A 23,661-nucleotide genomic window follows, 5' to 3' on the forward strand; every position below is an offset into this window, starting at 1 on the left:
TGATGATAAATTAATTTCCCCGAATTGTTCGGTGTGAGAATTACAGGGAACACTGAGTGGATGGAATGTTGTGAAAGTGTCAGCAAAATTATTCAGAATTTCTTTCAATGAGCTAATTTCCTTGTCTTCATTAATCATCATAGATGGTAGCCGCCTAGATTTTGATTTACAATTAATAAATTTCTAAAATCTTTGTGGATGTCTGATAATATCTTCCTCAACAGACCCAACATAATCCCTGTACTTTCTCCGCTGCATTTGTTTGTATTCCTTTCTTAGCGCCACAAATTTGATGTAATCTGAAGGAAGTGAAGACCTTGCAGCTCGTTTCCTTGCTCTTTCCTTTGCCCGCATTTTGTCTGTAAGTTCGGAATCATACCAAGTGGGAAGACGCCTAGTCTTCATTATGCGGGAAGGTACGGCGTCCTTAAGAGCGCTGTGCAGTAAGTCATAAAACAAGTCAACTGCGGCATCAAGAGATGGACAGGATTCGAGCAAGTTCCACGGACAACGGGATAAGATATTTCGTAGATGGGGAAAGTCTGCTTTTGTCCAAACGAATGGTGATTTTGTAGTCTGTGGTAAACGAGGAACACGGGAAATATGAAGTCTGAGCTCAAGCACAAAATGATCTGATTGTACTAACTGTTCTGTTGCTTCACACAGAGTATTATTAGTGACTTTTTCAGACACGAAAGCAAGGTCCAGAAAGTTATTTCCTCGTGTTGGAAAACCGCAAACTTGGCAAAGGTTAAATTCGTTGGTGATCTCTAAAAGAAAGCAGGCTTCCTCGTTGACATGGGCGAGAATAGGATTAATAGATCCCGAATCATCTGAGGCCCAGGCTCACTGGCTTATATTGAAATCTCCGCACACGATAATAGTGTCATTTTGTTTTGCTACGTGATTGATTCGAGCCAGGGTTTCTCGGTAGTCTGTGAGCCGTACTTTCACCTCGTCCGGGAACAGGTAACAGCAGACTATGTATAGCGCTCGGCCAGGGGATGGGGTGGCTTTCACAACACATTCCCAGTTTCCCGTTAAGTCAGGTCGTTGCACTGGACTGTACGCAGAGTTCACTGCTATTAAAGCCCCACCTCCCTTGTTCTTACAAGTGATAATATTTTGCCTATCTTGGCGGAAAATAACATAATTGTCGTGCAGTATTTCACTATTTTCGATTGAAGAGTCGAGCCAGGACTCCGCTAAACACACGCATCGTAATGCATGTCACTCAGAGCGACGTTAAAGTCCACGAGTGATTTCTTAAGACTACAGACATTCTGGTAGAAGATGCTAAGGCTGGTATTTACCTCCGGTCCTGGGTTCAGCTGGACATCGCCGGCAACTGCTAGTAGTAGAACACTCAGCGTCAGGATGGATGTATCACTGACACGCTAACTGGACGCCATTCGCTGCTGCTTGCCGTTAATACACAACACGTGGGCACTTATTTTCAGCTTATTATTGGAAAGTATATCTTCCCAACAAGTTAGAGATCGCCTCTCGATTTTGAGGGCAGATCCCAGGTTTTTCCTCATTCTTTAATTAGCTGGAACCGAGCTCGATAGCTGCAGTCGCTTAAGTGTGGCCAGTATCCAGTATTCGGGAGATAGTAGGTTCGAACCCCACTATCGGCAGCCCTGAAAATGGTTTTCCGTGGTTTCCCATTTTCACACCAGGCAAATGCTGGGGCTGTACCTTAATTAAGGCCACGACCGCTTCCTTCCCACTCCTAGCCCTTCCTTGCCCCATTGTCGCCATAAGACCTATCTGTGTCGGTGCGACATAAAGCAACTAGCAAAAAAAATAAAAAATAATTCGTTGGAGTTTGGGCACTGGCAAGACAGATGCAACCAGCCGGTGGTGTTCTTAAATATGACAGAATCCCGTAACGTAATGCTTTTTATTTTATCATTCCCATATAGCAATGCCGATGGTAAGACTATTTTTTTTAAGCATATTCACAAGGACAAAAACTCTCAGATCAAAGCTTTCAGAAAAAGAATTCTGAAAAAAAAATTAAACCTTAAAACCTGTTCAACAAGGCCAGTGCTTTGAGCATAAATCTAGTTCAGAAATTTATGAAGAGGCGTAAAACAGGTGCAATGAAGATTCATGTGTTCTAAAGCTCAGATACAAGCACTATTTCAGTATTTATAAATAAATTAATAAGAGAAATTACGTAATTGAGTAGTATAATGTGTTAAATATTCTTCAAAGTTACATCATCAACAATGTGTCGTAACATGCTGGGATATGCTGCAAAAAGGAATCTCCTGTACATGGTACATGGTTTATAACATGTTCAGAATTTAAAAAGCCTTTTTAAAACAAAAACAAAACACGTTTTAATGATGTTTTGAAGAAAAAGAAACTGTTATTTTGCGAACCCTGCTTTAACAAAATGCTAAATGTCTGATTTATAGCAGGCACAGCAGGTCGGAAAATATAAGGAATTGCAGAAAAGAAAATGTTCAGCAACAGTGGGATAGGAAACAACTAAGACTTGGACTGTGACCAGGTACCATCTTCAGGGCTATTGATTGTGGGACTGATGTCGTGAAACACACATAGAGTGGGAAAGTATCTACAGATTTTGAAAAGTGCATCATTATTTCTCTATTCAAGAAAGGCCTAAAGATAGTGCACAGAACAGGAACAAGTGTGTAAACTATGTAGAGGTTAGAGCTCTCATAGAAGCAGTGTTATGGATTCAGATACGGATGACTTGTTGATCTAATCAGCTGGTATGTGCCTTACTTCTCATTTTGTCTACAACAAGAGTGCTGGAATGGGGGATGGATGGCATAGTTACAAGTATCAAAAATATTGTTAAGGAAAGTTGCAGCAAAGTTACCCATGTAAATAACTGCAAATTTTGCTATCAGTTGGTTCTAAAACCAGGCTAGAGGTTGGAGAACTGTGAAATGTACATGAACATGGAAACGGTCTAAATCTTGACATGATACTAATACTGATAAGTGGCACATCAAAAGCAGCTATAGTACATATCTTATCTATGTAATCATTAAGCCTTGTGTTATCACTGTCAAAAGGAATATGTGCTATGCAAGAAATATTTGTTATAATTCAAAGAAATTGGATGCCTAAGACATTTAACATGAATAAACGGCCTAAATTATTATAAGATGTTAAGGTAAACTTTTGTAGTTCAAAATTAGATCTACAAGAAAATCTTTGACAGCATTTACTTATCTTCTATTGATAAGGGGTTTACTGTTTTACCATTTATATAAAGATAAAAGGTTCAGTTGAATACTGAAAATGTCCCATAAATTTTTTGTAATAAAATGGCTAATAATCAAGGAAATCTAATGTATTTTGCAGTACGCACATTGGAGCTTCCAAAATGTCTGAGGAAGGGGATGTGTTGAGAAACCAGGTGATTGTGGGGAACATCTATATATATAAAATACTATACATATACAAAGGGCGTACTATATTGTTTTACACTTAATTTTTTCTATCCAAATGAAGTACATTACACATCGGTTGTTACGTCCACCTTCTCAACAAAATCTCCTTGTAACTGTATGCACTTTTGCCATCAATGTGTCGGTCTCTCCAGGCCTTCCTGAAACCATTCTTTCGGAGTGCTGCGTACCCATGCCTTGACAGCTGTGTCCAATTTGGAAAAATCCGCAAAATGGCAACCACGCAGAGGATTCTGCATGTTGCCGAACGGGTGATAATCACTTGGTGCCAAGTCGGGAGAATATGGTGGGTGTGGCAGCACCGTGAATCCCATTTGATCAATGGCAGCCATGTTTCATCACCAGTCACAAGCCTAGCCATGAAGTCGGCTGAATCTTGATCATGGCGTTGCAAAAGTTCTCTACACACGTTCACACGCCTCTGCTTTTCGTCTGCAGACAAGAGTCTAGGCACCCACGTGGATGACGCCTTCCCCACCTGTAAGTGGCCATGCACGATCCACTGCAGGGTGTTTCGGCTAATTCCTGTGGCTGCCTCCATTTCCGTAAATGTCATCGTCACCTTAAGACATATCTGTGTCAGTGCGACGAAAAGAAAATATATATATTGATCTATATGTATGAAGCAGCTTTCAGTAATGTTAAGGAGGGGTCCTTTGTTGATGATTTTGAGAATTTCCATATCTTGTTTTATGATGTGAATTTGTGATTATAGTCCTGCATATGCTGTCCTACAGCTGAAAATTCATTGTACTTCAGGGCATTGAAGTGATCCGAGTACCTTATATTAAAATTCCTCCCGGTCTGTCCGATGTAAGAAGAATTACAACTGTTGCAAATAATCCTGTATACTCCTGATTTTGAAAAACTATTGAACTTGTTTATGGATGTGGCGTTATGTAAGACTTGTGCATTCCTATTGTTGGTTTTGATAACTACTTTTACATCGTGCTGTTTAAAGATGTTGGTGACTTTGTAAATTTGTTCATTGATTGTAAATATAAAAAGGGAGGAGTTGTTTGGTTCATCTTTTTTTCAAAGTGGCAGAGGGGCGATATTTATTGATTAATTTTTCAATAAAGAAACTGTTGTATCCATTAGATTAAGCTATATTATGAATGGTGTTCAACTCATTTTTGAGGTCTCTTTTAGACATTGGAACATTGAATGCTTGGTACACCAATGCTGTTGTATGCTGCTCGTTTGTGAATTTGGAGGTGTGAAGAATCTTGACGGATTGTAGTGACTGTTTGGGTGGGTTTTCTGAAAATCTTATATCATAAGTAATTTGGGTGCCTGATAATAGTTAAGTCTAAAAAATTAATTTTCCGTTCAATTTCAGATTCAAGTGTGAATTATATATGTGGGTCAATGTTATTTAGATTAATGAGTGTGGTAGCAGCATCTGTGATGCTCTCTTCCATAATTGCTATGGTGTCATCTACATATCTTGCCCAGAAAAGGATGTTGTCAAAGTTATTATAATCAATTTTGGTGTGTTCCAAAAAATCCAAGTAAATCTCGGCTAAGATACCTGAGGCTGGTGATCCCATAGCCAATCCTTCTTGTTGATAAATAACATTATTGAAGGTGAAATAATTGTTGCTTATAACTAATTTAAGCATAGACATGAACACCTGTATTTCTAATAAACTTAGGCCGCTGTTTTTGCTTAAATTGTTTTGAATGATGGCGTATACCTTGGAGATTTGTATGCTAGGATACATGTTTACAATATTGAATGAGTGGAGAGAATGATTGGATGGAATGTTAAACTTTTTTAAATTTATCGATCAATTCTTTAGTGTTTTTGACGGATTTGTTCCACAAAAAACAATAGTTCCTTCTTAAAAATCTTTGAATTGTGATGTTTTATATAACGGACTCTGTCTAAAGTTAATAATCGGGCGAATGGGGATGCCGTTTTTGTGTATCTTGGAGAGGGTTTTGACGGTGGGTAAACCTGGGTTCATATTAATTAGTTTTTTCTTGATCTGTCAATAGATATGAAGCATTCCTGAGGTTCTGTTTTAAGTTGATGTTGGATTCTCGGGGTAGGGTTCTTCTTTACTGTAGAGAATGAGCTATCTTTAAAAAGTTGATTTGTTTTGCTTTTGTCCATTATGACGGTAGTGTTACCTTTATCTGCTTTCGTTTTATAACATTATTATCATTGATTTCTTTTTTTGAGAGCGTGTATTTGCTTTTGTATGAGAATTGAATCCTTGTAGCTATTGTTGTCATGAGTAGTAAGAGGTGAATTACGGGAGTTAATATTGTTTTTTTGGGTTAAGAATTTAGTTTAACTTTCTTTTTACTTCAAATCTTACTTTGTCTTGTTTATCTGCTGGCAATTTGCTAATGGCTAATTGTGCTTCTACTGTTGCAGTGATGGCTGTGTTCAGTGTGTTAAAATTAGGCCAATTGTGTTTAGGGCCCTTGGTTAAAATGGAACTTTTCGTTTTCATTCAATGTTACCTTGGACAAATTTATGATCAGAGAGTGAAATTGGTTGGGCATGTTAGGCGTAGTGTTTTTGTTGGTTTCTTTAGCATAGTTATTGTTGAGTTTAGAGTTCATTAACGTATGCAGCTTTTTCTCTAGGGTTTGTTATTTCTTTGATAATACAATAAATAATCTCTTGTCAACTTGGGCTTGAAATAGGTTCCAGTGGGCATCCAAAAGTAAACTTGTAGTTTCGAGGTGAGTCTCGTAGAATCTATGATTTAAAAAATACTTTTTCTTGTACAAAAATTTGATCTCTCTCAGCCAAATCTAATTTGTTCTAGTTTGGGTTTTAGCAATTTGAAAAGAAGAACGATGATTCTTAAACTTGCTTTTAAGAAAGTTGAGTGTCAAATTGTGAGCGGTACACTGTTTGAGAAATTCAATATCTTTGCCCAATTTGGCTATTTTGACTTTAAGACCTAAATATAAACAAATACAGTAGAGACAATGCGCGACACGGATTTCGCCTTGCTAAAATGGGAGACAACTTGGCGGTGGCGCTCCTAGTGACTTGACCTGAACAATCGCGCTAAATTCAAATATCAATGGAAATGTATATACGGAAGTGGATAAATAAATTATGTCTAGAAAGAAAGTGTTATTGAGATATTAACTTCGAAGTTGCTAAAGCAATTCTGGATAAATGAATGAGGAATTATTTAAAAGGTTATTATTCAAAGACTGAAATTAGACACACAAACAAGATATGAAATGGGCTGCTGTGAAATAGCTTGATCTTTCATTTATGCGTTACTTTTTTAACTTTAGCATTCCTGCCTGAACTTTTACGGTTGGATTTGTCTTTTTTCTCATTTAAAAAACATTGTATGATCACATTAAGACACTTGTCAATAAAAATATCGGCACATTCCTTACACACATGATGCAATGAATTAACATTTAAAAGCTGGACAGTTTTCCTCTTAACATGAAGCCTACTAACAGAAAGAAAAACTATAAAATTCCGGCTTTAATCTGAGAAGATGGATTAAAGAAAGAAAAGTATGAAAATGTTGTTGATAGTGATGCTTTGAGTAATATTTACGTACAATTAGAGTAAAAATGTAACATACCCTTGGCTGTATAGTCGAGGATTTTTAAAGTCGCTGGCCTGGAAATGATCTGAACAGATCTTATAATTCTTATATAAGCGTAACGCCCCTTCTTTCTTGTACACCTTATCCAAATCACTTCTGTGACATTTCAAAACCCACAGATCACACCTACAACAACACATCGGTATTGAAGGTTAACTGCTGCACTATACAATAAAATATGCGTATTACATTTTATGCCAGTTAAAATACGGGTCAAGCAGGTCAGAAGATTATGAAGTACTTTAAAAATCTCAGTCACTGGAAGAATATATATGCAAACACAATATTACTTGCATGTTCTTGTTATGAGGGAACCTGAAGAACGACCGCGCATTTTTCTCTACTTCGTAATTACTGCAGCCAGCTCAGCTCATGTTGAGAGGAGATATCAAGGAATGACACACGCTACTATTTAATTATGTCGGCTCACTGAAAAACGCATAAATAACACCAAAAACTTCACACAAAAATACACGTGCTCTTATGAGAGAATCAGTACTGTTCAGGTCTATCCGCTAGAGTGGGCTCCAATAACTGTCCCTCGATATCTCACTCAGTGTCGCGTATTGTCTCCACTGTATTTGATATAAATAGGCTTTCTGTTTTGCCTGGTTGGCTACGTAATCTTAGGATATAAACTTCATGGTTTTGATCCGTATTGAATTGTGATGACAATAATACTTATTATGAAATTAATGTTGTATGGTCCACCTTTTTTCAATACTACAGGGTCTTATTTTTAGCTGGCTTCACAGCACCACTCAGAGCAATATATCTCTCGGCATATGAGTCGCCCAGCTATCGCCTTCCGTGCGTGTTCCCCTGACACAGGGAGCAAGCCATAAAAAAGGCCCTGTATATCATGCAATATTATTATTAGGTTAGTAATGTACATACATACATTATCATTATAGACTGTTATGCAGTGTAATTCAATAATATTGCAGTCTCTTGAAATTCCCCTCTCAGCAACAGTCTTTCTTTCCTCATCCTTCAGCCCCACCATAGACACCCCTTCTCCCCTCCCTCCCTCTTCGCCTCCCTTGCTTGCTTCCTCCCCTCCTCTCCCTATCTACTCCTTTCTTCACATTGCCTGCATGTTCCCTATCCACTCCTATGTTTACATGGCCTGCCTGCTTCCTCCACCAAGTCATTGTTTGTTCCACCTCAGACATTAGAGATTTACTTCTTTGGCTAAGGTCCTAAATCAACTTTAAGACATCATATTGTGACAAGAAGACCATAACCTTAATTTTTTTTTATTGCATATAGTTTAATGTTATAATTATTCCTAAAACAGTGTCTTGGTCTGGTATACATATGTTTTAGTTATCACATGATTTGTTTAATTTTTATTTGGCTGAAGATGGCCACTAAGTGGCTGAAACTAGCCCCAAGACTTATGCAGTATCACTTACTTTATATATTGTATTGAAAAGGAGGACCCCCTTGTCAATTTATTCTTATATATCAACCGTCTGAGCCAGTCAGCATGACGCCCCTTCATACTATCATTTCATCTCATTATCTCCCCTGATGTGGTTGATGTCAGGAAGAGTCCATTAGCAAAACTATTGAAATCCAGATCACATCCTGCTTATCTTGTGCTCGTGACAGCACTTTACAATGTTTAAGTAAGGATGAAGATCAGAGAACTTTTTGGTATTTCTCAAAAAAATTTGCGTTTCGCTGAGTAAATTCTTTTCATTTACAATACATTTACTACCTTACTTGCCTAGTACGCCTCATTTTGGCGTTACCATCAGTAGTGCTCTGGGCTGATGACCTAACAGACAGAGAACAAAATAAACTCTGCAGGGGAAATATCACAGAAACATTCTTGTCATTTGCAGCACTGAAGTTTGAAAAAATATTTAAATGTCCCGACTGTGATCACACACAGATAACTAATCTGATACTTACCAAGTTCTTCCAACCTATTCTTGACAATTACACCTGGAAAATGTCGAATAATTGTAATGCTCCAAACTGAAGGAGTTCCACTCAGTGGAGAAATACTGAAATTATGAAAACTACATTGCTGGAGTTTAAGTACTGTACCACAGCTTTATTTTTGAGTGATCATAATTTTTGGAATCTGATTAAATATTACATGACTTACATAATGTATTTGTTTTGTCATATTTAAGGCAACTGCTCTTAAGAAAATATAAATTATACTCAATAAATGTATATGGAATCAGAAAAATAATAGTGTTTCATGCTTGCTAGTAAACTAGTAATAAAATAAATTGTAGTTAAGAATGCTTCATCGTAACTTATTGCCACTATACTAGCAATAGAAATATTAATGCTATAGGAAGAAGAGTATTATGCATACCATACTACTTACCATGAACTAGATTATTTTATAAACGAGTATAGAATCAAGTAATACATCTCCAAACAATACATCCTCAGCGGTCTGTCTGCTGGATCCAAGGTTTGTGAGAGTGATCTCGCGCATGCTTGGAATTTGTTAACTTGAAATTCATATAAACGTTTATTTTCTGAAGAGAGGAATATTGCTAAAAGACCAGGATTTTTATACTGCATTTCAACATTCCTGTGTGTTCAGTAAGATAATACAGACATCAAAAAACATGTATTAGGCCCACGGTACTTGTTTATGGTAAAGTATGTTAGAGAAAAATAAGAAATAAAAGTGATTTCCAAGAAATTGTACACAACAATGGGTAAAATTATACCACACAACACTTCGCACAAATGTAAACACTTTGTTTATCAGTAAAGCTAATATTCTGCTGAATTTCTTCTTTATTCACTATGTACAATAGCATTAATTCGCCACAAACAGCTGATATAATACAAAAATGTTGGTCATTGAATTACTTGGCTCTGATTGACCAATTCCAATCGACCATGCCTTCGACTATTCTTTCAGTGCAGCCAACGCTAGCGCAAACTTGACATAATTAGTTTAAATGGGCGAGCTGTCGTTTAAACTAAACGAGTGTCAGAAATTGGTGGAGAAAAGGGACGCATGTTTAAACTAGGTACAAAATTTAAACGGGTTTAATTTATACCTGGTTTAACTCGATTTGGAGAAAATGGCCCTAAGTATACGTGGCCTGTGATAAGTTCCATTAAGTGACGAATACCATGGGAATATCGGCACCCGTGATTGGTCCCACTCTGTGAGAAGCACCCTGGGTCTACGTTTCTTGTGAGTGGTGCCATTGTGTGTGACATACCATGGGTCTGTATTACCTGTGATTAGTACCACCATGCGAGAAACACCACGAGTCTATGTTACCTGTGGTTAATACCACTATAGGAGGAAAAGCATGGTTCTGCTTTACCAGTGATTAGTACCATTGTGAGGGGCAGTGACCTGGATTTTGGACCCCTTTAGATAATAAGCATCATCCCAGTAATTAAGGCATTGTGAATTGGATCCACTGATTGTTTTGATTCATGATCATATTTTCATCATCATTCGTTTCATATTCTGGTCAGTGGATACATTTTGAAGTTTTAATTTTCGTTTGCTTCACCTGGTACCATTAGGGGTCGATGATCTAGTTGTTAGGCCCCTTTAAGCAACAAAAATTATCATCTCATTCTTCAGGAAGATTCATTCCTAATAAGTTCTGCTACTGTTTTTAGGAATTATCAAATTCTTTCACTCCTGCTTTTCCATTTTAGTCATCTCTGTTTTGTATAGCGTGTTTTATCACCACTCTAAAAGCATTGTCTTTATTTGCAGTTACACCAAGCTGGGTTTTGCTGCCAACAAAGAGCCTCAGTTCATCATTCCTTCAGCAATAGCCATCAAGGAGTCGGCCAAAGTCGGTGACCAGGCAATACGCAGATTAACCAAAGGAGTTGAAGACTTAGACTTCTACATTGGAGACGAGGCCTTCGATGCAACGGGTTATGCTGTTAAAGTAAATATAATTTAATGCTATTCGCTTAAAATAGCGGACCCTGCAACTAGGTGGGATAAACCCTAAAGTAGAAGAAGAAGAAGACTGTTATTTGTTTAATATACCTTCTTGTTTAATATACCTTCATTTGCTGTAAATTTTAAGATATGCTAGAGTGTTACAATTTTATTCTACAGGCACTATCCTGTTTGGAGTAAACACCTGTCCTGATTATGTTTCCAAAATATATTGTACCTCTTGCAGGCTGGGCAGTTACTGTCTCCTTTCTACATACTGTAGTGTGCATTGAGTTGCCCTGTAGAATTTCTATTTTATTCATGTATCTTCACGAGTGTGAGGAGTGCTACTGTGAATATTACTGCACTACATATTGTTTCCATTGTTTTCCTGCATGGTCCATTAATAAATAAGTGCGTTTGCATTGTAATACTGGCCTGGGAAGGCCACAACCCACTCTACAGCAGCGATAGAGCAGTTGCCGCATCATTCATTCTCGTAGGCAGCGCAGAATGACACACATCAGCCGTTCAGTGTGTACCTGACTGCTGGTGACCTCGCTAGCATCTGCTAGCTTTTCAGACTTCTCATGCTCTTTTATTATCACAAGGGCAAAAATGCTTCACAAACTCGGAGCAATATTTGAGCTGTTCGTGGTGAAGATGCGGTAACCAATCGGACATGGCAGAAATGGTGTTCTAGGTTTTGATCTTTAATTCATTCCTTAAACAATAAATCTCGTACCGGAAGACCCACTGTTATAGACAAAGACAGACTCGAGGAGTTGGTTGGAAGTAACCCAAGAGTGACAGCGAGTGAAATAGCTCGGGTGCTGAATGTGTTGACCTGTAATGCAAGGAAACGCCTGAAGAGGCTTGGTTACATATTTCATTCGATGTTTGGGTGCCACATGAACTCAAGCAAATGGAATTTGGTAGATATGTCCATTTGTGACTCCTTACTAAGGCACAGTGAACATGAAACATACCGGGCGAGTTGGCCGTGCGTGTAGAGGCGCCAGGAGATAGTAGGTTCGAATCCCACTATCGGCAGCCCTGAAAATGGCTTTCCGTGGTTTCCCATTTTCACACCAGGCAAATGCTGGGGCTGTACTTTAGTTAAGGGCACGGCCGCTTCCTTCCAACTCCTAGGCCTTTCCTATCCCATCGTCGCCATAAGACCTATCTGTGTCGGCGCAACGTAAAGCCCCGAGCAAAAAAAAAAAAAAATCCTGAAACATCTGAACATCTGATGATGGGTGATGACAGCATTGAAAAGAAGAGAATTTTCTGAATGGTGAACATGTTGCTTCGTTGAAGGACTGCAGAAGGACCATCGAACACTTCACCCAACAAAACCCTGCAACTTTTGGTGTGAAGTGACAAAAAGTCATTGAGAATAATGGAGAGTACTATACAAAAAAAACTTGTGCAGTAAAATGATGCAGATTTAGGGAATTGTAAATAACTTTGATTATACCCTATTGTAGATTTTAATAAATGCATTTGTTTCCTTTCACCTGCTTCCCTGAAGTAAAGTTTACTTCGTTATATTACCCATGTTTCCGATTGCACTGATGGTGCTCCTCTACCAACCTATTAACACAGAAAATGTAAACATAAACACAGGTGTCCTTGCACTGGAATGGCTAGGAGTTACGTTGGCAACTTGTCCGTCCACGCTGTTAAGTGGTGATACGAAGACTTTTGTCCCTACCAAATAGATTTCCATATTTCATACCTGTAGTTTGTTTCCACCTTTAGAGAAGTTTGCACATGGACCACCTCTGACTTACGCTTGTCGGGCAAGTTTGTCAGCTTTTTCTTTTCCGTTGATTAGCTCCCTCTGTAGGTAAGTGGTACAGTACCAGCTGCCAGATCACCAGGTCATGGGTACAAATCCAGCAGAGGTACTTGCCAAAGTAAAAGGTCCATACAATGTCAGCATGTAAACGATCCCTGGTAACCCAATAAAATAAAATCTACATTGGAGACGAGGCCTTCGATGCAGCGGGTTATGCTGTTAAAGTAAATATAATTTAATGCTATTTGCTTAATATAACGGACTCTGCAACTAGGTGGGACAAACCCTAAAGTAGAAAAAACAGAAGACTGTTATTTGTTTAATATACCTTCATTTGCTGTAGATTTTAAGATATGCTAGAGTGTTACAATTTTACAGTAGAGAAGAACTGTGAAATTGATGCTCAGGCGGGTGTCATAAAAATGCCTGTAAGCAGTAGCTGAGGCCATTCCTCTCGACATCTGGGTTTTGCAGTAGATTTACATCATTGTGTTCTCCAAGGTTCGAGTGTACAGAAGTTTAGAAGTAAAGCTTGGATTGGCTCTCTTAGAATCCAACAATCTTATTTGTTTGCAAAAGCTCATTGTATTTTCATATGTGCATATCTTTCCTAGGAGATGTTTATACTTCTTGGTCTGACTCCATATACCCCAGGACCTGCTCCCAGGTCTGCTCTTGATCTAGCGCTGGGCAGAGTGGCTCAGACGGTTGAGGCGCTGGCAGGTTCGATCCTAGCTCAGTCTTGTGGTATCAAATTCTTTAGCCTCATGTTGGTAGATTTACTGGCACATAAAAGAACTCTTGCAGGACTAAATTCTAGCACCTCAGCATCCCCAAAACCGTAAAAGTAGTTAGTGGGACATAAAGCCATTATTATTATTATTATTATTATTATTATTATTATTATTATTATTATTATTAGGCAAGGGACTCCTTGGAAACAACTTGGCGAACGAAATGGAATTCGATGGGGAGCTATCAATATTAATGGGTCTTATGGAAGAAAGAAGGTAGAACTGGCTGAGTCAGCAAAGAGGATGCATCTGGATGTGCTAGGAGTAAGTGATATTCGGGTAAGCGGAGATAATGAGGAAGAGATAGGAGATTATAAAGTGTACTTGACGGTTGTTAGAAAGGGAAGGGCAGAGTCTGGGGTAGGGCTCATTATCAGGAATACCATTGCACGGAACATAGTTTCTGTTAGGCACGTAAATGAGCGAATGATGTGGGTAGATTTGTCAGTTGGAGGAATTAGGACTAGAATTGTGTCCGTGTATTCACCATGTGAGGGTGCAGATGAGGATGAAGTTGACAAGTTTTATGAAGCATTGAGTGACATTGTGGTCAGGGTCAACAGCAAGGATAGAATAGTGCTAATAGGCGATTTCAATGCTAGAGTTGGGAATAGAACTGAAGGATATGAAAGGGTGATTGGTAAATGTGGGGAAGATATGGAAGCTAATGGGAATGGGAAGCGTTTGCTGGACTTCTGTGCTAGTATGGGTTTAGCTGTTACGAATACATTCTTCAAGCATAAGGCTATTCACCGCTACACATTGGAGGCTAGGGGTACCAGATCCATAATAGACTATATCTTAACAGACTTCAAATTCAGGAAATCTGTTAGGAACGTACTAGTTTTCCGGGGATTTTTCGATGATACAGACCACTATCTGATCTGTAGTGAACTAAGTATCTCTAGGCCTAGGGTAGAGAAAGTGAAATCTGTCTGCAAAAGAATAAGGGTAGAAAATCTCCAGGACGAGGAAATTAGACAGAAGTACATGGATATGATTAGTGAGAAGTTTCGAACAGTAGACAGTAAGCAGGTTCAGGATATACAAAGTGAATGGGTGGCATACAGGGATGCCGTAGTAGAAACAGCAAGGGAATGCCTAGGAACAACTGTGTGTAAGGCTTATCAGAAATGGCTCCAAACAAGGGCCGAGGCAGACAGGGATTGGTATGTAAATGAAAGAAACAGAGCGAAACAAATAGTTGTTGAATCCAAAAAGAAGTCATGGGAGGATTTTGGTAATAACCTGGAAAGGCTAGGTCAAGCAGCAGGGAAACCTTTCTGGACAGTAATAAAGAATGTTAGGAAGGGAGGGAAAAAGGAAATGAACAGTGTTTTGAGTAATTCAGGTGAACTCATAATAGATCCCAGGGAATCACTGGAGAGGTGGAGGGAATATTTTGAACATCTTCTCAATGTAAAAGGAAATCATCCAGGTGGTGTTGTGAACAGCCGAGCTCATGGGGAGGAGGAATATGATGTTGGTGAAATTATGCTTGAGGAAGTGGAAAGGATGGTAAATAAACTCCATTGTCATAAGGCAGCAGGAATAGATGAAATTAGACCTGAAATGGTGAAGTATAGTGGGAAGGCAGGGATGAAATGGCTTCATAGAGTAGTAAAATTAGCGTGGAGCGTTGGTAAGGTACCTTCAGATTGGAGAAAAGCAGTAATTGCACCTATCTATAAGCAAGGGAACAGGAAGGATTGCAATAACTATCGAGGTATCTCGCTGATTAGTATACCAGGCAAAGTATTCACTGGCATCTTGGAAGGGAGGGTGCGATCAGTCGTTGAGAGGAAGTTGGACGAAAACCAGTGTGGTTTCAGACCACAGAGAGGCTGTCAGGATCAGATTTTCAGTATGCGCCAGGTAATTGAAAAATGCTACGAGAGGAATAGGCAGTTGTTTATGTTTCGTAGATCTAGTGAAAGCATATGACAGGGTACCGAGGGAAAATATGTTTGATATACTGGGGGACTATGGAATTAAAGGTAGATTATTAAAATCAATCAAAGGCATTTATGTTGACAATTGGGCTTCAGTGAGAATTGATGGTAGAATGAGTTCTTTGTTCAGGGTACTTACAGGAGTTAGACAAGGCTGTAATCTTTCACCTTTGCTGTTTGTAGTTTACATGGATCATATGCTGAAAGGTATAAAATGGCAGGGAGAGATTCAGTTAGGTAGAAATGTAGTAATCAGTTTGGCCTATGCTGATGACTTGGTCTTAATGGCAGACCGTGCCGAAAGCCTGCAGTCTAACATCTTGGAACTTGAAAATAGGTGCAATGAGTATGGTATGAAAATTAGCCTCTCGAAGACTAAATTGATGTCAATAGGTAAGAAATTCAACAGAATTGAATGTCAGATTGGTGATACAAAGCTAGAACAGGTAGATAATTTCAAGTATTTAGGTTGTGTGTTTTCCCAGGATGCTAATATAGTACGTGAGATTGAATCAAGGTGTAGTAAAGCTAATGCAGTGAGCTCGCAGTTGCGATCAACAGTATTCTGTAAGAAGGAAGTCAGCTCCCAGACGAAACTATCTTTACATCGGTCTGTTTTCAGACCAACTTTGCTTTACGGGAGCGAAAGCTGGGTGGACTCAGGATATCTTATTCATAAGTTAGAAGTAACAGACATGAAAGTAGCAAGAATGATTGCTGGTACAAACAGGTGGGAACAATGGCAGGAGGGAACTCGGAATGAGGAGATAAAGGCTAATTTAGGAATGAACTCAATGGATGAAGCTGTACGCATAAACCGGCTTCGGTGGTGGGGTCATGTGAGGCGCATGAAGGAGGATAGGTTACCTAGGAGAATAATTGACTCTGTTATGGAGGGTAAGAGAAGTAGAGGGAGACCAAGACGACGATGGTTAGACTCTGTTTCTAACGATTTAAAGATAAGAGGTATAGAACTAAATGAGGCCACAACACTAGTTGCAAATCGAGGATTGTGGCGACGTTTAGTAAATTCTCAGAGGCTTGCAGACTGAACGCTGAAAGGCATAACAGTCTATAATGATAATGTATGTATGTATTATTATTATTATTATTATTATTATTATTATTATTATTATTATTATTATTATTATTATTATTATTGATCCATCTGTAAACCGGCCAGAGAAACCGCAGGGTAAACAGGCTCTTTTTTCCAGTAATTTACGTCATTGATGGCCTTAAATTTCTTCTTGAAATGCTGTTTTACAATTGTGTACTCTGATTTCATCTATATACAGTATATAAAATAACATATTCTGACTGATTCATCATTGCCGAGCCAAAACTACTAGACATAAAGGAATGAAATTTTTGGGATATGTTTATATTACAGTGTAGGTGCACGCTAAGAAAGAATTTTTCGATACTCCATCGTTAAGGGGGTGAAAAGAGGGGTAAATTTTTAAAATGGGTATATTTATATCTCAAAAACTTAACATTTTAAATCTGTGAAAACTGGTATTTGGAAACTCCCTCAAAAATAAGGAAATTTTTTTGTTTTCCAAAAATCCAATTGTGAAGGGTAAAAATTAGTGGAAAATGGGTTGAATTCTTTTCATGAGAATATTTATATCTCAAAAACTGAAGAAGTTACAGACGTGAAAACTAGTAAATGAAATCCCCTTTAAAGTAAAGAAACTTGTATATTTTTTTTATTTTTTTTGGAAAAACCATTTAAGTGGGGTTGAAAAGAAGAGAAAAGGGGTGAATGATTAAAATGAGTATATGTCAAAAACTTAACATATTACAACTGTAAAAATTGGTATTTGGAATCATTTTTATAAATGAAGACACAAATTTTTTGTTTTTGGGGTGTTAAAACACGTGAAAATGGGGTGCATTTTTAAAATGAGTACATCTCAAAAACTAGACATGTTACAGAAGTAAAAACTGGTATTTGGAATCTCCTTCAAAAATAAATCAGCACACATTTTTGCTTTTCAGAAAGTTCTCTTGATTGTCCGACTCGTTGGCTGAATGGTCAGCGTACTGGCCTTTGGTTCAGATGGTCCCGGGTTCGATTCCCGGCCAGGTTGGGGATTTTAATACCTTCTGATTAATTCTTCTGGCTCAGGGACTGGGTGTATGTGTCTGTTTCAACACTCTCCTCATCATATTCAGACAACACACTACACTTCCAACCACCACAGAAACACACAATAGTGATTACATCCCTTCATATAGGGCTGGCGTCAGGAAGGGCATCCGACCGTAAAACAGGGCCAAATCCACAGTTTGCACCCGCGATCCCACAGGTGTGGGGAAAAGAAGAAAGAAGTGAAGAAATTTTATAATTCTTTTTATGAGGATACTTATATCTAAAAAACTGAAGATGTTACAGACATGAAAACTGGTACTTGGAATCTCCTTTAAAAATAAATAAACATGTTTTATTTTTGTTTCAGGGAAATCCACTTGGGGAGGGGGAGGGGAAGAATTGCAGGTGAATTTTTAAAATGAGTATATCTCAAAAAATTAACATGTTAGAAACGTGAAAATTTGTATGTGAAATCTCCTTTAAAAAAATATTTGGGGAAAAATCGACCTAAGGGGTTCGAAGGAATTGAAACGGCGGGTGAATTTTGAAAATGAGTATATTTGTAATAAATTGCAAAAAATTTATATGTTTCAGACGCAGTTTACATTTGGAATCTCCTTTAAAAATAAAGAAACACCGGGCAAGTTGGCCATGCAGTTAGGGGCGCACAGCTGTAACCTTGCATCCAGGAGATAGTTGGTGCGAACCCCACTGTCGGCCATTTCCTTCCCATTCCTAGGCCTTTCCTATCCCATCGTCGCCATAAGACATATATGTATCGATGCAACGTAAAGCAAATAGCAAAAAAATAAAGAAACATGTCTTTTTTGGAAAAGCCACTTTTGGGGTTAGAAAGACGTGAAAAAATAGTTGAATTATTTCTATGAGGATACCTATATCTCAGAAACTGAAGATGTTATGGACATGATAATTGGTATTTGAAATCTTCTTTAAAAATAAAGGGACCTGTATTTTGTTTTCCTTAAAGCCATTTAATGGTGAGGTAGAGAAGTGAAAAAGAGTTGAATTATTTTTATAAGGATACTTACCTCGTAGGAAGAAGACCACAGGGAAGACCAAGAAAACGTTGGATAGAGACTGTAAGATCAGATGTGGAGGAGAAAGGATACAAATGGGAGGATGTACTGGATCAGAAGATGTATGAAGACAGAAGGAGATGGCAAGTGCTTGTTCACCACACCCGCGAAACTGGAGTTGCGAAATGATGATGACGACGACTTACATCTCAGAAACTGAAGGTGTTACAGCCGTGGAATTAAGTATTTGGAATCTCCTTTAAAAATAAAGAAACGCATATTTTTTGTTTTTGGCTTGAGAGAAGACTGTTTCCTCTCACATTCACAGTTCTGTGTCATGTTGCAGAGATAGCTCTGCCAGTAGCCTGGTAGGCAATACCACAAACAAAGAGTTTCTGGTTTAAATGAAACTCAGTTTTTCGGTTGTTTTTATACTTTAGGAATTTTCATGTAATGTCTTAATGCAGAATCGAGGAACAAATTCTTTTATGAAATTACGAAATCCATGTGAGCGAAGCGGCGGGTAACAGCTAGTATTTAAAATAGGGGTAGCCTACAACTTAAGTAAACATTCTTGACACTGATCTTAGATTTCGTAGTTTTATGCCCTAATACATTCCGTGGATTGCTACCCTCGCCTCCCCTCTGATTGATATGTCAAGGGGGGTTGGTATACTTCAGTGAAGTTTGGGTTGTTTTGAAAGCTCTAGTAATACCAGGCAAGGCACTCGGTGAATTTAGTCCACTAGACTAAAGCACTGTATTGACGTACTTTACTACCAGTGAATAACAGGCGAGCCACTCGGTGAATTTAGTCCACTAAACTAAAGCACTGTATTGACGTACTATACTGCCAGTGAATACCAGGCAAGTCACTCGGTGAATTTAGTCCACTAGACTAAAGCATTGTATTGACATACTGTACTACCAGTGAATCCCTCTAGGTCTTAAACCCCATCTGTCTAGTTACTACAGAAGTGGTGGTGAAATTTTTGTAAAGCTTGGAGTCAAAAATTACTCCCAAGTACTTAACCTCACTAACATTTAACATTACTCTATTTACAAATTTATGTTAGTTTATTTTCCTGATGAAGGGAATAATAGCAAAGTTCTCTGCAAAATGTAAAGGATTTCAACTTGTTTTCTTAATGTGGCAAAAGCCCAAAAGCTTATTATCATGTCTGTAATTGTCGACCGTGACAGCATCAATCAAAATTTTTCCCTGCACAATTATAACAGTATCGTCAGTATAGCCAGAGACTTCTGACAGCATTAATAAATTGATCTACCATAAGATTATGTTACAGTACATGAGTGAAGTCTGAGTTCGAAAACAGACTAGAAGTTTAAGATAGAAATTAATAATAATAATGAAACGCTTATTATAACTAAGGTATGCAGTGGAAAACAAGCCCAGAGGGATCCGGGATGTAAAGGGGCTCACCACGGCGTACCCATCTCCCTGGATAATGATCATCTAAGTTCTCTGTGACGCGTGTGAAAAGTGCCATTATGACACAGGCAAATTCTCTGCCAAATACCCAGAGGAAAATCTTCCAATAATCCAGGAACAGTAGCATTCAGGCAAGGAGGAAGGACATGCGGCCCAAGTAAATCATCACCATCAATGCCGGCCCAAATATTAACACTCATGTGCGCACTACTGTCACGTGAGGGTTTTCTTCCGCCCTCCTTCACGCAGTAGCCTGCCGATGGACACAAAGGTTGAATGATGAAGTTGGCAGTGATTAGGGTTTTGGACGCTATAAACCAGTGTATTTAAAGTTTAAAATTTCATTGTTCCGTATTGAAGAATATTACAGTTAAAATTGAAATAATTGATAAAGAGATTCAACCTATTCAATACAAAAGAATAAGAAATGTAGTGAATTACATTCCCATTTAATAATAAGTAGAAATGGTACCGGTTTCGACCCTAATCCAGGTCATCATCAGCCGATTAAAACATGAAAAACAATGCATAGGAAAAGGAAATGAAAGATCAAGTACACTCCGGATCAGTAGAAGAGACAATATAAAAATGAACGGGGGTAGACACTGTAAAACTCAGAAGAAGTAAAATGCAAGTCACTCAAAAGAAAACAATGCGCAATTCTCTGAGCGGCAGCATGGCACACGCAGCACTAGGCAAAGTCCCACAATGTTTACGAATAACGGAGAACGGTTAAATGAGCCAGTTTTTAAACACTGTCAGGCACAAATGTCACATCACAATCGAACACATACGAAGATCCATAATCGTGCAGGAGTTGAAGACGAGTAGAACCATTGAAGCAACTTGCCAGCTCCTGGTGATCAGCGCGATCTTTCATGAATAAACCAGCCACACCCTCTCACTTTATTGGTTAACATCAAAAGTGACACTCAGAATCGAGGAAGAAGCCTGTGATAGGCGGAAAATTAATTACAGAAATTCATGATTGGCTAAATTCAAAACAGGCGGAAAGAAAAGATCAGTATTGCCAACCCAAAAATGAATGAACATAATTAGTAAAAAAAGATTTTAGGAATTCAAAACTTCTTCAAATCAAAGTTCTTCCACTTCGCACCAGGGTGCATGATCATAGTTTTTTAGCAGTGGCCTCTGTTGAAGAAAGTCCCAACTTCTTGATAAATGGTAAACAAAACACATAGAATTTCATACAGTACATGAAACTTCAAAATAACAAAATTTCATTAGATACTGTAGTGACATCTTCTGAGCAACGGTTTAAGTAGGTGTAGTTTCAAGTTCAAGATTTCTTCAGAAGAGGAGTTCTATTAGGCGCAACATTTAAATGTGCAGCGTAGAGGTGTACTTCCCGGAACAGACAATATCTCCGTAACAATATCCATTGTGCTTGACAAAACATAAGTGTGTTTGAGAGGTCTTATAAAATATACTTGTACTGAACTTTATTAGTATTATTATTATTAATTGTAGTATGTTATGTGTTATGTAAAAGACGTTTGTACCGTATTTAGTAAGTATTGATATATAAACGAAACGAGTGTAATTAGACTTGTAGCTCATTTGGATATATAAAATAATTATTTTTACTACAGATTTATTTTAGGTACAAAATGAATGAAATTTTCAATATAGCTTCATAATAGGTTGTACTATTCAATAAATATGTTTGCGACAGATAAAAAAAAATTGTTCTACCTAAATTTTATTGCTAAAGTTTTGTTTTGTTTTATTTTTAATTAATATTTTTGGGTTTTGCCTGACAAATATTTACTAATGGTCATATATGAACTGAGTAAGGCTTTATTCGTATAGACAATCATATTCGTAAAAAAATTTCAAGTTTCTATCTACAATAGCAACTGAACTGTGAGTGATCAAACAAAGGCTTGCAAAAACCGGAACCTGACCTTGGCGCTCAGCTGTAGGAAAACCATAATAGCACGCAGTGCTGAAAGGGTTAAATAAGCAGGCTTATCATTTATGACAATAAAAACCTATGTTTTGTAACAAAATTGTGTGCATAGTACAAGACATTAAAAAATATAAAAATCTTAATCGCACAAAATCACATCAATTCTTAACAAAGAATTGCCTTACTGTCTTCTGTTTCAAACATGTGTGACATTTGAATGAAACACTGTCACAAAAATCTTTATCATTAATAGTTTCAGCTGGAGTGTTGTTGCACTAACGCTCCAAGTATGCCACGATGTTTGTCAGCTGGTGCGGAATGATTGCTCCCTCCTCTCGTCCACGTCTTCTTTCTGACTGTCTGCTGTAGATGTGCATGCTGCCACAATTTCTTATTCCGTCATAGTGCTGTAGTCACTGCCATACCACGTCAGCGCACTGTGACATTCGTAAATCTTAAACTTAACAAAAAGCTTCTTTTTTTTTTGCTAGGGGCTTTACGTCGCACCAACACAGATAGGTCTTATGGCGACGATGGGATAGGAAAGGCCTAGGAGTTGGAAGGAAGCGGCCGTGGCCTTAATTAAGGTACAGCCCCAGCATTTGCCTGGTGTGAAAATGGGAAACCACGGAAAACCATCTTCAGGAAAAAGCATTTTACACTGCAGTATTATCATAATTTATTGTACGGACTATGCAGGAACTGTACATTGAATCAAACTAAAAAGCAAATATTTGGTGTACTTATAGTTATGTTCTTGCTATCATAGTTAAAAATTATCTAATTTGAACATTAAATTTTTTTAAATGCTACAAATCTTATCCGGATATCCAGACGAACAAGGGCTGGATAAATGAGGTTTTACTGTACTATTTAATTGTTTCCTTCCGTATTATTTCAACTTTTTTTTAAAAACTGTTTCTCAGTATCCTGTACGACATGGCCTTGTTGAGGACTGGGACCTCATGGAACGTTTCTTGGAGCAGTGCATTTTCAAATACTTGAGGGCTGAGCCTGAAGATCACTACTTCCTTCTGACTGAACCCCCGCTGAACACCCCTGAGAACAGAGAGTACACAGCAGGTAATCCTCATTGTTTTATCTACTAACCAAGGTTATTGGAAAAAGCTGTAGTTAACTTTAAAAGTGTGAAAAAACTGGTTAAAAACAACAATACAATAACATTAAAAGTTCAATCATTAATATCATTCATGTTATGTACAAGACCTGTAAAAAGTTAGTATGTTGTACTAAAATTGAACTGGTTAACAATTATCTAATGATATGCATGTAATTATAATCTGTAAGCTGAAGAAGAGAATATTAATTCTCAAAACATGTACTTATATATGTTTATGTATTTTATGTATTAGTAAATATACTAGATTTTGAATTGTATTGACAAGGTGGACCTTGAAATAATTAATAACAGTAATTAAGTTAATGCGGACCATTGGTGTCCATCATGGCCAAGCTTATATATACTTTAATGTAAAATGCATTAACGCAGGCAAAACTACCTGTGCTTCCAAAACAGGCTATGATGAAGAGAAAAAGGATCAGTTCTGGAATGAACTGTACGACCACGTCTTGTCCTGTCCGACAGGGAAACTACTACTA

General features: G+C 37.9%; 1 protein-coding gene and 1 long non-coding RNA gene across 2 annotated transcripts in view; one reads left to right on the top strand and one right to left on the bottom strand.

Moving 5' to 3' along the window:
* Arp3 (Actin-related protein 3) overlaps positions 1-23,661 on the top strand; it is a 95,604-nt gene that overhangs the window by 20,494 nt on the left and 51,449 nt on the right. The window contains exons 2-3 of the mRNA XM_067146735.2: positions 10,794-10,974; positions 22,968-23,124. Coding sequence (XP_067002836.1) covers positions 10,794-10,974; positions 22,968-23,124 — 338 coding nt within the window. The remainder of the gene's footprint in view (positions 1-10,793; positions 10,975-22,967; positions 23,125-23,661) is intronic.
* The window catches only part of LOC136873659 (uncharacterized), a 131,659-nt gene continuing 130,968 nt past the window's right edge, over positions 22,971-23,661 (bottom strand). Inside the window, exon 3 of the long non-coding RNA XR_010860153.1 lies at positions 22,971-23,100. This is a non-coding gene — a long non-coding RNA (uncharacterized lncRNA). The remainder of the gene's footprint in view (positions 23,101-23,661) is intronic.

Source organism: Anabrus simplex, chromosome 5, assembly GCF_040414725.1.
Source record: "Anabrus simplex isolate iqAnaSimp1 chromosome 5, ASM4041472v1, whole genome shotgun sequence".
Taxonomy (NCBI): domain Eukaryota; kingdom Metazoa; phylum Arthropoda; class Insecta; order Orthoptera; family Tettigoniidae; genus Anabrus; species Anabrus simplex.